This window comes from Carcharodon carcharias, chromosome 6 (assembly GCF_017639515.1).
Source record: "Carcharodon carcharias isolate sCarCar2 chromosome 6, sCarCar2.pri, whole genome shotgun sequence".
Lineage (NCBI taxonomy): Eukaryota > Metazoa > Chordata > Chondrichthyes > Lamniformes > Lamnidae > Carcharodon > Carcharodon carcharias.
The window spans coordinates 160456134-160472819 of NC_054472.1; the positions used below are offsets into that span (position 1 = coordinate 160456134).

General features: G+C 43.4%; 1 protein-coding gene across 1 annotated transcript in view; it reads right to left on the minus strand.

Moving 5' to 3' along the window:
- The window catches only part of col22a1 (collagen, type XXII, alpha 1), a 196699-nt gene that overhangs the window by 15558 nt on the left and 164455 nt on the right, over positions 1–16686 (minus strand). The window contains exons 40-43 of the mRNA XM_041190170.1: positions 15501–15545; positions 13923–13976; positions 3737–3790; positions 2206–2259 (exon numbers count right to left, since the gene is read on the minus strand). Of these exons, the coding sequence (XP_041046104.1) occupies positions 2206–2259; positions 3737–3790; positions 13923–13976; positions 15501–15545 (207 nt within the window). The remainder of the gene's footprint in view (positions 1–2205; positions 2260–3736; positions 3791–13922; positions 13977–15500; positions 15546–16686) is intronic.

The window sequence follows — 16686 nt, forward strand, 5'->3', positions numbered from 1 at the left end:
GCAGAATATAGTTCTTGATGAAGAAATGTTCCTATTCAAAAATTAGCCATGTTCTTTGTGGAATGAATGATGACAGGACACTGACATTGAAAAAATCTTGACCTCGCCAGTTCAAGGTTACAGAAATCTTTCCTTTAAGTCATTTCCTATTTTTTTCTTCTTTTTCCCCAGATGATAAGGCCTTCTCTTCACCTTACCAAGTCTCTATGGGTGTTGACAGGATATTCTATTTTGAAAGTCATTGCTATTGAAACTGACCCTCTCCTCACCTAATGCTGACACAGATGCACACTTTTCAAAAGATATGGGAGCTCCACATCTTCCCCTTTTCCTCTTTCTCATCCAATGGAACTTGGATCAATTATAAGAGGCCCAATGATTGCCCAGCCGTAGTCATCATTCCTGCTGCATCTCTGAGTTCTCACTGAGTTATCATGGGAACAATCACAAGAATTTAAAATGTGGTAGATTAACAATAACACTGCTCAAAATAATATAAACAAGGGATACTTGGCATAACACTCAAAGTCCTAATACATAAACATATGCAGTACTTTGAGTAACGTATAATGTAGCACAAGACTAATTTGAACCACATATTTGCAAAAAACTTTGCAAGTCTCCACGCTCTAATGAGCAGTCAATGTAATGTGCAGTCAATGAGTCAACTGGTGTGAAACCCCAGTTCTGCAGCACTATGTATTCCATCTGTGTAGTATGAGAAGAATCAAGTTTCAGATGTAACAACATGGACAATACTGACTTACAAGAGTTTTTTTTAACAGGAATTGAACTGGCAGCTATGAGCACTGACCCTGAATGTGGGATATGATCAGTCAAATTAGAATCAGGAGTAGGCCATTTGGCCCCTCAAGCCTGCTCCATCATTCAATAAGGTCATGGCTGATCTGATTTGATTGTGGCTAATTTCCTTCCTATCCCCTATACCCTTGAAGTCACTTGTCAATCAAAAATCTATCTAACTCAGCCTTAAAAATATTCAATGACCCTGCCTCCATTGCTCTCTGGAGACGGGACTTCCACAGACTCCCAACCCTCTGAGAGAAAAAAATTCTCCTCATCTCCATCTTAAGTGACACCTGAAGAATGTAATAGTTGTGAGAGAGGACCTCTTAACTGTAAGGGGAAGACTTAAAATATGATGTCCCAAAGAATGTGATATAATGCACTAACATAAGCAAGGCAGTTGAGAGAAACAACAAAGAATGTGTGATACTCAGAGAATATCTAATAGCTGAGAAAGACAGAGGCCATTAATATGTGACACGAACACTGTAGTGAGATAGCTGAGAGAAAAGTTGAAACCAAACAACTGATATCGCACAAATTGCAAGACAGTTGAGAGTTAGAGACCCTGATAATGTGATACACCACAGGCAGAGCCAAACTATGCTTATTTTTCCAGAACTACTTTATCCAATTCAGGGTCACAGGGAGTCAGAGCTTATCCTGACAGGCGATGGGTAATAGGCAGGGTACACCCAAGATGGAATACCAGCCCAACATAGGGCACACTTTCAAACACGCTAAGGGCAAATTAACTGTCGCCAATCCACCTAACCAGTATGTCTTTGGAGAGTGGGAGGAAACCAGAGCACCCAGCAGAAATCCATGCAGGCAAAGGGAGAAGCTGCAAACTCCACACAGACTGACACCCAAGGTCAGAATTGAACCTGGGTTGCTGGAGCTGTGAGGCAGCAGCGCTAACCACTGCACTACCATGCCACCCTGAGACAAACTACAATTGAGATAAATAACCAGCTAATCTGTCATGATGGTTTTGATTGAGGGACAAACTTGGCCAGGACACTAGGACACTCAACTGCTCTTCAAATACTGCCTCATGATCTTTTACATTTACATGAACAAGCCAACAGGGCTCCGGTTTAATATCTCATTGACAAGGTGGAAATAATAAACTACTTGAAGCTAATCTGATAGAGATTTGAAGTCAGTGGATTCTCACTATTTGAAGACAGCCAGTATATCTTAAAGGGAAGTTGCATTTTGGCAGGAACAGGTGCTGAACTGTAGTAGGGAGCCCACTATTTCCTCTACTCAAAGTATGTAGCTTCAGCATCCCTAAATCATGGTCAGTCAAAATTTATGTATAATGCCATCTTTTGTTAGGCAAATCCTAAATCAGTATAACAGAATATAACAGAAATTAATTGTAGGTCTTACCTGGACACCTGGAACACCAGGCTTTCCTTCAGGGCCAGGCGGACCACTTTTACCCTATAAACACAATACATAGGTAACGAAGGCAGTGTCTTATAGAATTATAGTCTTCATCAGTGTTTTTTCCCATGAGTCATCTAGTCTTATCCTATTCTCTGCATGGCCCCTATGCTCTGAAACATTCATTTTATTTTCAAGCAACTAACACCCTTAAACTCTGATCCAATAATAGTTGAATTATATATTTTAACCAGCCACTAAAATAATAAATCTCTTCTAATTATCCATTAATTATCTCTGATTATCTTAAATCAGTCTTCTCATCATTGCATTAGATAGAGCAATAAGTCTCTCTATTGTACAGTAAACCTTCATGATCTTGAAGATCTCTCTCAAATCAGTGCTCACTCAGATTATTATTCTAGATGAGGCATTTTGCTTTGGTCAGATATGTGTCTGACACACATGGGACACTGGTCACTGCAGAATTATAGAATGCACACAGAAGAAAGCTATTTGTCCCAAGGCAACTGTGCAGTGATAGCTCTGTGCTCCAGTCCTTTATAAATTATTATAGTCTGTCTCAATATCTACTCCAGGAAAAAACTTTCTATGTTCTAATAACCCTTTAGGCTCCCTGCACCCCAGTGTAAATGTTGAGGGCAAGCCCACCTCTGCCTGGCCAGCTCACACTGCTTCACCCCCATAATTAAAAACAATTAGGTAGATTTTGACATTGTGAGATAGTGAATGACAACATGGATGACAACAAATCAACGCCCAGTTTTGTGACTTTTAATTTGGTTGATTTCAATAGAAACAAGGATTAGAAGAGATGTCAATGGGCTTTTGAATCATTATCAATAATTTTACACAATTAAATGGCCAACATCCAACCAAATCAGTACTTACCCTCCCAAGGCCTAATGTTTCACCCTCACCTACTGGAGTTATGCCATATTTCCAGGATAACTTGAGAGGGAAATTGGGCTGGTGACTAAGAACAGTATATACTAAGAGTTTCTGTTTGTCTGATATGAGCCCAGAAATGACTGAGAAGAATGATGGGTTAGGAAAAGGTATTGGGAGAATGCATTCTGGTTTATTTAAAGAGTTGGCTGTTTTCAGCCTGGTGGGCTGAAATGTGAACTATATTTCTCATGCAACATGCCAAACCAGTGAAATGGGAAGAGTGTTAATTCAGCTAATCTGAATTGTGAAGCAGTTAAGCATCTGGAAGACAACGACTGATTTTGGTCAGCACGATCCCAGTAGATTTGGATGTCACAGTGTGAGGAAAACTGTTTTTATAAATATGCAAGGAGATGGAAGCTCTTTTGCAAAGACCTATGGAAAGGAGGCACACAATATAAGGGACTGATACACATAGAAAAGAGTTTTGAGTCAGCACTCTCATGTCCAATGATTCGGTTAACTTCAATTAGAACCAGCCATAAGGAGGTTTCAAGGCTTTAGACAGAGGGTAATGGCCCCCACAATGATCTGAACTCTCCCTGACATGCACGTATTTTACCTGATTGCCTCTTAAACCAGGAGGACCCTGAGGTCCTGGAGGTCCTTGTTCACCCTAAAAATATAAAGAATGATTCATAATAAAACAGATACAAGCAGAAAAGTACAGTGATAGAATAAATATGAACTTGTTACTACATTTGCACTTTGGGATCCAAATGGCCCAGTATCTGGGTTTTAAAGGTGAACTTGATGTTTTTTGCATTAGATTTCATTGACATTGCCTGTGCCTTACATCCTCCACCAACACTAGTTCTCCACACCAGTTACATGGCTATACCATGGCTCAATTCATTGCAATCCTGACTCTGCACCAGAAAATTGACTTGAGCCCCAAACACTGACTTGAACTCATAATATTTACTCCCACTCTTGAGAAGCATTGAGCTAGTGCTGCATTGTTGGGGATGCTGTTCTTCAGATGAACTGCTCTCCCACAACCCATTCCACTCACAATCCAGCCTACTGGTTTTATCCAGGGCCTTATCCACATGCAGAATATGGAATTGGTCTCATATGTTGTTGTGAGCAAGGATGAGATGTTGCACAACAGGATACTGAGCTCCTGGTCATCCTCAAATTTTTTAAAAAAAGAGCTTTAGATATTTACATTTATGTTTTTTAAAAATATCATATCAACTCAATTGGGAGCAGAAGTCGATAAGTTTTACCCCTCTGATTTTTGGGATGTTATTGCCCCATTTTTGGTCAGCAGAGCCAGTGAAAAATTTCCCCTTGATATTCCGGGTAAGGTATTTCAGTGGCTATACTGGGTCACTAACAGGGCTGCACTAATCGTCCAGAGAATCTGAGTTCAAATCTCATCATGGCAGAGTGAGAACTTTAATTCAGGCGCAGATTTTCACTCCCAAGTTGGGTGTGCAGAGATGGGAGAATTCCCGGCTCTGCGAACCTGATCTTTAAAAAATGGCTGCTCGAACTTCTGTTTTTTGGTCCAAGGGCTGCTGGCTAGAATAGGACTTAGGGTGACCCCGGAAGAATTGAGGGGTTCGAAGCAGGCCTGGCATGAGTTGGGTGACTCGGTCACAGATAAAAAGCAGAGCTTCAGGAAGGCCAATTTGAGAGTTGGGTCATCAATGGTGAAATCCCTGTGCATTGGAGGAGACGTTGCCTTATCTGGTGAGCATTAAAGCTGTAAGTGTTGTCCAACTGTTAGCTGACCCTGGACAGATGGCCCATCATGGGTTTTCCTTATGGGAGAATTGTCATTGTTGCTGCCTAATCAAAGTTTACTCTACTGAACCACTGAAAACATGGAGTGGATTCTCAAGACACAGCCATGGGGATAGCATTGACACCTGGGGGTGGTGTCAAGGTCCACTTCAAAAAAGGGACTATTGAAAGGAAGACATTAAAAATATAAAGTGCTGGACTTCAATCAAATGTAATTCTGTCAAGACAATGGGGAACTGTGAGCTGTGAACAGACGTTCAAACCCCCTGTGGAGGGTGAAATAAGCCCATCTCCAGCTGGTTTCTATTGTCTTGAATGTGTCAAATGTTTCTGAGATAAAACATCAAGATGTCATTACTTTTTCTACAACAATGCTTAAAGCAGGCATGGAAATCATATCCATTACAAGCCTACCGACTCCCACAGCTACCTCGACTACAGCTCCTCACACCCCGCTTCCTGTAAGAACTCCATCCCATTCTCTCAGTTCCTTCGCCTCCGTCGCATCTGTTCTGATGATGCCACTTTCAAAAACAGTTCCTCTGACATGTCCTCCTTCTTCCTTAACCGAGGTTTTCCACCCACGGTCGTTGACAGGGCCCTCAACCGTGTCCGGCCCATCTCCCGCGCATCCGCCCTCATGCCTTCTCCTCCCTCCCAGAAACATGATAGGGTCCCCCTTGTCCTCACTTATCACCCCATCAGCCTCCGCATTCAAAGGATCATCCTCCGCCATTTCCGCCAAGTCCAGCATGATGCCACCACTAAACACATCTTCCCTTCACCCCCCCGGCGGCATTCCGTAGGGATAATTCCCTCCGTGACACCCTGGTCCACTCCTCCATCACCCCCTACTCCTCAACTCCTCCCACGGCACCTCCACATGCAAATGCAGAAGCTGCAACACCTGCTCCTTCACTTCCTCTCTCCTCACTGTCCAAGGGCCCAAACACTCCTTTCAAGTGAAGCAGCATTTCACTTGTACTTCCCTCAACTTAGTCTACTGCATTCATTGCTCCCAATGTGGTTTCCTCTACATTGGAGAGATCAAACGCAGACTGGGTGACCGCTTTGCAGAACACCTTCGGTCTGTCCGCAAGCATTACCTAGACCTCCCTGTTGCTTGCCATTTCAACACTCCATCCTGCTCTCATGCCCACATGTCTATCCTTGGCTTGCTGCATTGTTCCAGTGAAGCTCAACGCAAACTGGAGGAACAGCACCTCATCTTCTGACTAGGCACTTTACAGCCTTCCGGACTGAATAGTGAGTTCAACAGTTTTAGATCTTGAACTCTCTCCTCCATCCCCACCCCCTTTCCGTTTCTTCCCCCTCCTTTTTGTTTTTTCCAATAATTTATATAGATTTTTCTTTTCCCACCTATTTCCATTATTTTTAAATGTATTCCATCCATCGTTTATCTCTACCTTTTATGCCCTTTTAGTATTATTTCACCCCACCCCCAGTAGAGCTATCTGTACCTTGTCTGTCCTGTTTTCTACTCTTAATTAGCACATTCATTTAGATAATATCACCACCTTCAACACCTCCTTGTCCTTTTGTCTGTGACATCTTTTGGTTATCTCCAGCTATTACTGGCTGCTTGTCCTAACAACCACCCCCCCCCCACCCCCCACCCACCCCCACCACTCAAATCAGCTAATAATTCATCCCTTTCCTATTTTTACTTAGTTCCGTTGAAGGGTCATGAGGACTCAACACGTCAACTGTGCTCTTCTCCGCAGATGCTGCCAGACCTGCTGAGTTTTTCCAGGTATTTCTGTTTCTGTTTTTGTTATGTATATCGAATCCCTTTGGAATATACATCTACAGAATGGTTTTAAGAACTGGTTTTGCCAACCCAGAGTCAGAGTGAAAAAGTCAGTGGAAGAGTCTGGAAAAACTGCTGATGGGAGCAGTAAGGACTCTCAAGTTATACAAAGCACTTAGTCTAAAAACATTCACAGAGATAGTGTATTTCCATTGGAAAAATCCTCAGGAGAAATACTTCAATTTCTGGAAAAGACTGCTTACAGATTAAAAAAGGAAATTACCTCCAGCAAGTGCAACTAAATGGACTTCAATTCAAATTGGGAATTCTAAAGGGATCAGCTAACTTAAAACAGCTGCATAGGTAGTAAAAAATAAATTTGGATTCGAAAAAGGCATCCATGGGGAAAATAATTTTAAAAACCTTTGTTGTGACCATCTGAGGAGGCTGAATAAAGGGGAGCCAGTTCACTCCTTCTCAGCTGGTCCTATCAAAATGCACACAGGATACATGTGAATATGCACCATGATGCACAGGCACAGTGAAGAGCAACATTCTTCCATGTACCATACATCAGGTTAACATAAGTTCACGTTGCCCTTGCAGACCAAAAGGGCAAAGAACACCACACAGATGGTGTGGACTGCAGCTGGGACAGCCTTTTATTTAATTTATCCTTTCATGAACTGAACTGAATGGCTTGTGAGGCCATTTCAGAAAGCAGTTAAGAGTGAACCACATTAGGTCTGGAGTCAAGGCCATACCAAGTGAGGATGACAGATTTCCTTCTCTAACGGCCATCAGTGAACCAGATGGGTTTTTGATGGCAATTGATAGTTTCATGATTACTGCATCTGAGGCTAGCTTTCAAATCCTGATTTATTAATTAAATACAAGTTCCATTAGCTGCCATGGTGGGATTTGATCCCATGTTCTCAAAGTATTTGACTGGGTCTCTGAATTACTAGTCTAGTGACATTACCACTATGCCCTGTCTCCCCCCACGCCCCAGCCTTTTTGAAATTTTTTTTTCAAGGGTTGTGGGTATCAATGGCTAGGGAGGATTTTATTGCCCATTCTTAATTGCCGTTGAGAAGATGGTGGTGAGCTGCCTTCTTGAACCGCTGTAGTCCATATGGTGTAGGTATACCCACAGTGCTGTTAGGGAGGGAGTTCCATGATTTTGACCCAGTGACAGTGAAGGAACGGGGATATATTTCCAAGTCAGGATGGTGTGTGGCTTGGAGGGGAACTTGCACGTGGCCATGTTCCCATGCATCTGCTGCCCTTGTTTTTCTAGGTGGCAGAGGTTGTGAGTTTGGAAGATGCTGTCGAAGGAGCCTTGGTGAGTTACTGAAATGCATCTTGTAGATGGTACACACAGCTGATACTGTGCATTGGTGATAGAGGGAGTGAATGTTTGTGGATGTAGTGCCAATCAAGCGGACTGCTTTGTCCTGGATGGTGTCAAACTTCTTGAGTATTGTTGGAGCTGCACTCATCCAGGCAAGTGGGGAGTATTCCATTACACTCCTGACTTGTGCCTTGTAGATATAGACAGGCTTTGGGGAGTCAGGAGGTGAGTTCTCACCACAGAATTCTCAGCCTCTGACCTGCTCTTGTAGCCACAGTATTTATAAGGCTAGTCCAGTTCAGTTTCTGGTAAATGGTAACACCCAGGATGTCAATAGTGGGGGATTCAGCGATGATAATGCCATTGAACATCAAGAGGAGAGGGTTGAATTCTCTCTTGTTGGGGATGGTCATTGTCTGGCTCTTGTGCGACACAAATGTTACTTGCACTTATTGGCCCAAGCCTGAATGTTGGCTTTCTGCGTGTGGGCGTGAACTGCTTCAGTATCTGAGGAGTCATGAATAGTGCTAACATTGTGAGTCATCGGCAAACATCTCCACTTCTGACCTTGTGATGTAGGGAAGGTCATTGATGAAGCAGCTGAAGATGGTTGGGCCTAGGACATCCGGAGGCACTCCTGCAGTGATGTCCTTCGACTGAGATTGACCTCTAACAACACAGCCATCTTCCTTTGTGCTAGGTATGATTCCAACCAATGAAGAGTTTTCGCCCTGATTCCCATTGGCTCCAGTTTTGCTAGGGCTCCTTGATGCCACACTCAGTCAAACGCTGCCTTGCTGCAAGAGCTGTCACTTTCACCTCACCTCTTGAGTTCAGTTCTTTTGTCCATGTTTGGACTAAGGCTGTAATAAGATTAGGTGCCTAGTGGCCCTGGCAGAACGCAAACTGTGTTTCAGTGAGCAGGTTATTGCTGAGCAATTGCCACTTGATAGTACTGTCAATGACATTTTCCATCATTTTGCTGATGATCGAGATTAGACTGATGGTGGAGTGACTGGTCGGGTGGGCAAGACATTCCTGGATGGTTTCCACATTGCAAGGTAGATGTCAGTGTTGTAGCTGCACTGGAACAGCTTGGCTAGGAGTGCAGCTAGTTCTGGAGTATAAGTCTTCAGTATTATTGCTGGAATGTTGTCAGGGTCCCATAGCCTTTGCAGTATCCACTGCCTTCAGCCATTTCTTGATATCATGTCAAGTGAATTGAATTGGCTGCAGAATGGCTTGTGATGCTGACGGCCTCAGAAGGAGGCTGGGGTGAATCAGCTGCTTGGCACTTCTGGCAGAAGATTATTGCAAATGTTTCAGCTTTGTCTTTTGCGCTGATGTGCTGGGCTCTCCCATCATTGAGGATGGGGATATCTGTGGAGCCTCCTCCTCCTATTAGTTGTTTAATTTCCCACAACCGTTCACAACTGGATGTGGCAGAACTGCAGAGCTTAGCCCTGATCTGTTGGTTGTTGGATCGCTTAGCTCTGTATAGAATCACAGAATCATTACAGTGCAGAAGGAGGCCATTCGGCCCATCGAGTCTGCACTGGCTCTATGAAAGGCCATTCTACATAGTCCCACTCCGCTGCCTTATCCCCGTAACCTTGCACATTCTTTCTTATCAGGTAGCCATCCAATTCCCTTTTGAATACCTCAATCATACTTGCCTCCACCGCTCTCTCAGGAAGTTCATTCCAGACTCCAACAGCCCTCCGAGTGAAAAAAAAAATTCCTCACATCACTTTTCCTCCTTTTGCCAATTATTTTGAATATATGCCTTTTTGCTCTTGCTGCTCCCTTGAGTGGGAACAGTTTCTCACTATTTACTCTGTCCATACCCCTCAGGGTCTTGAATACGTCTATCAAGTCTCCACTCAGCCTTGTTTTCTCCAAGGACAACAATCCCAATCTCTCCAATGCAACCTCATAGCTACAGTTCTTTATCCCTAGAATCATTTTTGTGAATCTCCTCTGTACTCTCTCCAATGCCTTCACATTCTTCCACAAGCATGGTGCCCAGAACTGGATGCAATACTCCAGATGAGTCCTAACTAGTGTCTTATACTAGTTCAACATGACCTCCTTACTCTTGTACTCAATAAAGCCTGAATAAAGTCTAAAATACTATATGCTTTATTAACTCTCTCTCAAAATGCCTTGCCATCTTCAATGACTTATGTACTTATACACCGAGGTGCCTCTGTTCCTGCACCTCCTTTAGAGTTTCTCCCTTTATTTCTTCCTGCCAAAATGAATCACTTCTTGCTTTATTTGTCACTTGCCTGCCCAATCCACCAACATGTCTATGCCCTTTTGAAGTTCAAGACTATCGTCATCACAGTTGACAATGTTTCCAATCTTTGTATCATCTGCAAGTTTTGAAATCATGCCCTGAACACCACAGTCTAGGTCATTAATATACATCAGGAAGAGCAAAGGTCCCAACGCTGACCCCTGGGAAACTCCAATACAAATCTTCCTCCAGTTTGAAAAAACATCCATTAACCACTACTCTTTGTTTCCTGTCACTCTGCCAATTTCTCATCCAAGTGCCTATTCTCCTTTCTTTTCCATGAACTAGATTTTTGCTCACAATTCTGTTGTGTGGTATTGTACCAAATGCCTTTTGAAAATCCATATACATCACATCAACAGCATTTTCCTTAACAACCTTCCCTATTACTTCCTCAAAGTTAATGAATCCATGCTGGTGTTCCTTAATTATCCTGCAATTGTCTAAGTGACTACTGATTTTGATTATTGTTGCATGTCCATTGCATGCTGCTTTCGCTGTTTAGCATACAAGTAGTCCTATATTGTAATTTCACCAGGTTGACACCTCATTTTTAAATATGCCTGGTGCTGCTCCTGGAATGCGCCCCTGCACTCTTCGTTGAACCAGGGTTGATCCTCCAGCTTGATAGTAATGGTAGAGTGGGGGATATGTTGGGCCATGGGGTTACAGATTGTGGTTGAGTACAATTCTGCTGCTGCTGATGGCCCACAATGCCTCATGGATGCCCAGTCTTGAGTTCCTAGATCTGTTCGAAATCTATCCCATTTAGCATTGTGGTAGTGCCACACAATATGATGGACGATATCTTCATTGTGATGACGGGACTTCATCTCCACAAGGAATGCGCAGTGGTCACTCCTACCAGTGCTGTTATGGACAGATGCATCTGCAACAGGTAGATTGGTGAGGATGAGGGCAAGTACGTTTTTCCCTCGTTGGTTTCCTCACCATCTGCCGCAGACCCAATTTAGCAGTTGCATCCTTTAAGACTAGGCCAGCTCAGTCTGTGGTGCTGCTACCAAGCCAATCTTGGTGATAGACATTGAAGTTCCCCCACCCAAAGTACATTCTGTGCCCTTGCCACCGTCAATGCTTCCTCTAAGTGGTGTTCAACATGGAGGAGTACTGATTCATCAGCTGAGGGGTGCGGTACATGGTAATCGGCAGTAAATTTCTTTGCCCATGTTTGACCTGATGTCATGAGACTACCTCCTCCTACTCAACACAGGGGGCATGAGAGCAAAGGGTGTCGTTTCACCTGGAACGCTAATGGGTTACACTTTTCATATTGTACATAACACATTTGAGCTTCTTGAATATATTTATTTACATTTATACATGACTTGGAGTGTGTTTTTACAGTACAGAGCTCAAGAAGAATGTTACATTATGAAGACGCTTCTTACCAATGAGGGGAGCATGCTGAGGTCCATCTCGACATGCCGTCAAGAGGATCAGGTCTGTCGGCTGATTTGTGATGCTTCTTCCTTCTCTGCTGTGTCACATAAGATTCCAGAGGTCAAAAGTTCAACCACTGAGATGCTCCTTGTATCTTTCATTGTCCATCCAAACATGACCTTAAGGGAGTCTCAATGATCAGACTCCATGAGGAGATGCTGGGCAGCAGATGCATTTCAAGCATGATTGCTGGGTACAAGGCATTCATCTGCATTGCAGCATTACACATTGGCCAAGGTGTCGGCATCACAGCTCAAGAGGCCATATATTGTCCAAGGAATATTGGTTGCCTGCTGTACCCACTACTAAGGCTGCATTTGCATTTCAGGTGTCACAGAATGTGCTTTGTGTGGTATGCAGAGGTATATGGAAGCCAGAAATGATGTATGTGGCACCCTCGTTAGAAACTGGGCTACTAGCTGGAATGAATGGTGTGCAAGTTGTTTCAAAGAGCTGGTGTTGCACGGTTGTGGGCTCCTCACGTGCAAGATGCCTTATCTGCCAAATTGCTACAACATACAATCCTATCAGCATGTATAGCATTTGAAGTCTTAAATCACTCTCAGCATTGTGGGTATTCTTTGATTATGGACAATTTGGTGACATGGGCTCCTCATTTACAGTTACTGGTGTTCATGTGAGGGGACCAGGTGGTGAATGACTCATTATCATGTGTGTTTGCAATATGGGGCCCATGGTTATAATGGTGAGGGTTTCAGTCGTATTAATGTGGCCGAGTCCAACTTTTGATGTTTATTCTCTCCCTTGTGGGGGATGGAGGTCCCATGAGTAATTGTGGAGTCAATGTACAAGGTTCTTTAGGTGCAAGTATGTTACCAGGGACTAACTAATGGCAATTGTGACTTCGGAGAACCTTATGAGAATCTATCTTGCACAAAGACCCGTCTGGCGATGATACCCTTCTGCAGTGTCAGCCCTGGTTACATGACCATGCCTCCCAGCTGCTCTGCCATTGGGATCTCCTCATCCTCATCTGTTACAGAATCATCTAAATGGACAGGGCCTTCATCCTCCTCATCTTCTTCCTCTTTAGAAGTTGGAGCTCTGTGCACTGCATTGTCATCATCGATTTGTATGTCCCTCCACTGCGCAATGTTGTGCAACATGCAGCATACCACCACTATCCTTGATACCCTTGCTGGGGCATACTGCAGAGCTCCACCTGAGCGATTAAAGCGCCTAAAGCTTTTTTTTAAAAGGCAAATGGCCTGTTCAATAGTAGTCCTTGTGATGAGATGGCTGCTGTTGTAGTTGTTCCCTGCCTCCATCTGAGGGCTCCTAAAGGGGTTCATTATCCAAATTGTCCCCTAGAAGCCAACCATGGAACATAGGGGCAGGAGCAGGCCATACCGTCCCAGTTTACTTTCCTTAGGGGACAAGCCATGACCCCTGCAAAGAGTGGCAGAACTCTGGTGGCCTCCCTGCAGGTTTGACAGTGTGCCCTCCTGATTGTGCATTCTGTGGCCCACAGAAGGGCTCTTAAGTGGCAATGGCAGCTCCTGTGGCAACACTTCCCATCTTCCTGACAAACCAACAGCCGGCGTCACCACCCTCCCTCGCCATGCCTGTCTGACTGACCCTGACGTCCGCAGATTCCACCTACCTTATTGCGGCATCCATTGCTGCATCTCTTGGTCTGCTGCAGTCCCATTAGTGGCCAGTGCTCTTGATGGCGCTGCTGGGACTGCTGAGTCACTGGCCCTCCATTGGGCAGCTTTTGAAAGCAGGGTCTCATCGCTTAAAAGGAGGGGAGCCCGTCAGCAGCTTATTTGCTGCCCTGATGGGCCTGAATTCTGGCCGGGGCTCTACCACACAGGTGAAGTGAAGTTGCTCCCAGCTTTCTGACCTGTTGTTGGTGCCGCTGCCACCCCAGCAAAATCCATCTCATTCCCATTAGTGTGTGGGTACATTTTGCATTGTAAATGAGAGTAACATAAGTAGCCCCATAAATGAAGTAGCGGGTGCATAAAGATGTCCCGCAGGATATGACTGATAAGTGTGACACATGCACTGCAAAGGATAAACTGTTTAAAAACTATCTTTAATTCCATTAAAGAATACCAAAACTCATGTTGAAAACTTACATCTTTCCCATGTGACCCTGGCTGACCTGGTTGCCCAGCCATTCCTGCTTCCCCCTGTAACAAAGGAATACAAATTAATGTTAAAAGACTCCTCTGTCCATGCTTATGTTCCTTTTTCCCACACACATAGCAACAGGAGGCCGACCTAGTATTTTGGCTCAGAACTGGTCTTATCAACTGACTACCAATGGTGAAGGGTTTATTTTCTCATCACTAACTTCTAATATTCCATGAGACAAAAGTGAGATCCAAGCCAGTAATATTTTAGTCAATGACAATTCAAGAAAAAACCTGTCTGAACTGCTTTTACTTGTTTGGACTAAATGTTTGCCAAAGAATTCTTGTCGGATCTCTCTACCAACACAAGAATAGTTGAGAAGATCTTCAGTCTGCTCAAACAGAGAGATTTAAAATCCTGGAAGGGTTCAATCTGTGGGCTTATTTTAAGGCCAAACTACCATATAGTGGAAATATAGGAGTATATGATTTTAAATACTGTTATCATATTCCTTTACAGTCTTCTAAGCTTAGTCTTAGTAATCAGTTCTTTCCCTTGCTCCAATAATAACAGTACAGCACATTCCCATTTTGTACATAGTGGACATCAGTCTTCCCTCTGACAAATTTCTTATCCTTAAGTTCCCTATATCGAATTGCCATTTCTCCATCCACTGATCAAGCTGATATAGAGTCCTTTGAATTTGTGTGCATTGAAATACATCATTACAGACTGCTGCAAGTTATATTTTGTTTGCCAATTGGGACAGGATTCCTTACTTCAAATCATTGTTCAAGTTAAAAAGATAGAGGGGTGAAATTGGTTTATGCCAGCAGTGTGAAACAGGCTCATGGCAAAGTGGCAGCCTGTTATACATTTCTATTTTTCATTGACTCGCAGAATAATTCCAAGAATTTTCATTTGAGACCAAGTAAAAACAATAGCAAGATGAGGAAATGAGTCACCAAAAACACAGTTTGGACTATCATTCTGTGAACTTCAGTGGAAAGAAGATCGAACGCAATGAAAAAATAACAGCTGATTCACTGCTGGCATAGAGCAATGTCATTCCCAGGGACCCCACCACTGAAACTTGTGGTAGTCCACTAGTAATTGGTTGACAATGGGATAACTGTCTAGTAATCAATGTTATCTACCAAATAACTATTTGCCAAACCATTTTAATATGTCCCCATCTATCTATGGATTTGGACCTTATCTAGTAAGGTGGCCGGAATTTTCCAGCAGCTCATGCTGGTGGAATCTTCCGGTCCTGCCAATATGAATAGAGATTTCAATAGCTTGCCTGTCTGGCTGCAGGGAAACCTGCCACAGGGGAGCTGGAAAATTCCAGCCAATGTCATGTAGCTTCTTCAGGTCTAGCGAGACAATATCCACTTTCTTTTCTGGCAAGAGTAAGAATAGAAACACTGGGTGATTTTGCACACCATTGCCTGGGGACATTGAGGCCCAGTGGTTGCACAGGCACATTTCTGTGTGTGACACAAGAAGAGCTCTCTGAAATCATGAGGCTCTTTTGCATTTCAACCTTCTGCTTGTTTAATATTTCCAGTACTTACTCTTGGGCCAATTGAGCCAGTAGCACCTTTTGGGCCTTTAAAACCCTGCACAAAAGAGATTCACAAATCAATAATTCCATCTTGAGATACATTTTGTTCCAATCTCTCCTACTTTTAAACATGGGTAATATTGAATTGTGAAATATACTAACAAACCATTTCCCATGAAGCCAAGCCAAAGAATCTGGATATAACATAAATCCTCAGGGAAATGCAACCAAAAAGCATTGTTTACAACATGAGATAGTCATTTGGAGGCTTAGTTTTGTAGTTAGGGTTAATATTCCAGTGATAAGTAGCTTTATTACTATAATATTGCTACTTTCAGTGCCACAAAGCATGAGCTGAAAACAACGCAGCTCAGGACCACAGGAGTTTTCCTACAGCCTGCCATCGACTGAAAGTTTTTTTAAGAATTTCCATTTTTCCATGGTAGCCCATCTCCATGGTCAAGAGATTTTGGTCTTGACATTCCTCTCCTAAGCGCCTGAGGATAATTCTATGAGCAAAGAAGAGGAAATGAGAATGAAGACTCAGGAAATTGGATCTCTGCCCATTTGCCTTACTCTGGAATTTCCAAAATCTTTTCCTAAATTGGTAGAGTATTTCAGTCTAAAATAGGCACATGCAGAGCATTGCCATCTAAATTAGGTAAGAGGGGGCATTTTTAGCCTCATCTTCCTGAAAGTTCACTGGTTAGGTGCACAGACATAGGGGTATCTATGAACCTGGTGCAGGCCCATGTATCTGAGATTGAAGAATCTCAGATAGATCGTTAGTTATGATGGAGAAGACCCTAAAGTAGCCCTTTTTTTTCTTTAGGGTTGGAGGTGGAACATACAAACATATGAGCTAGGAGCAGGAGTAGGCCGCTCAGCCCTTCGAGGCTGCTCTGCCGTTCAGTAAGATCATGGCTAATGTGACTGTACCACCCGCCTACCCCCAGTAACCCTTCACCCCCTCATTTATCACGAATCTATCTACCTCTGTCTTGAAAACATTCAACAGTGCTTCCACTGCCTTTTAAGGAAGAGAGTTCCAAAGACTCACTACCCTTTAAGAGGAGAAATTTCTTCTCATCTCTGTCTTAAATGGGTGACCGACCCCTTATTTTAAATCACTGACCCCTAGTTTTAGATTCTCCCACAAGAGGAAACATCCTTTCCACATCTACCCTATCAAGACC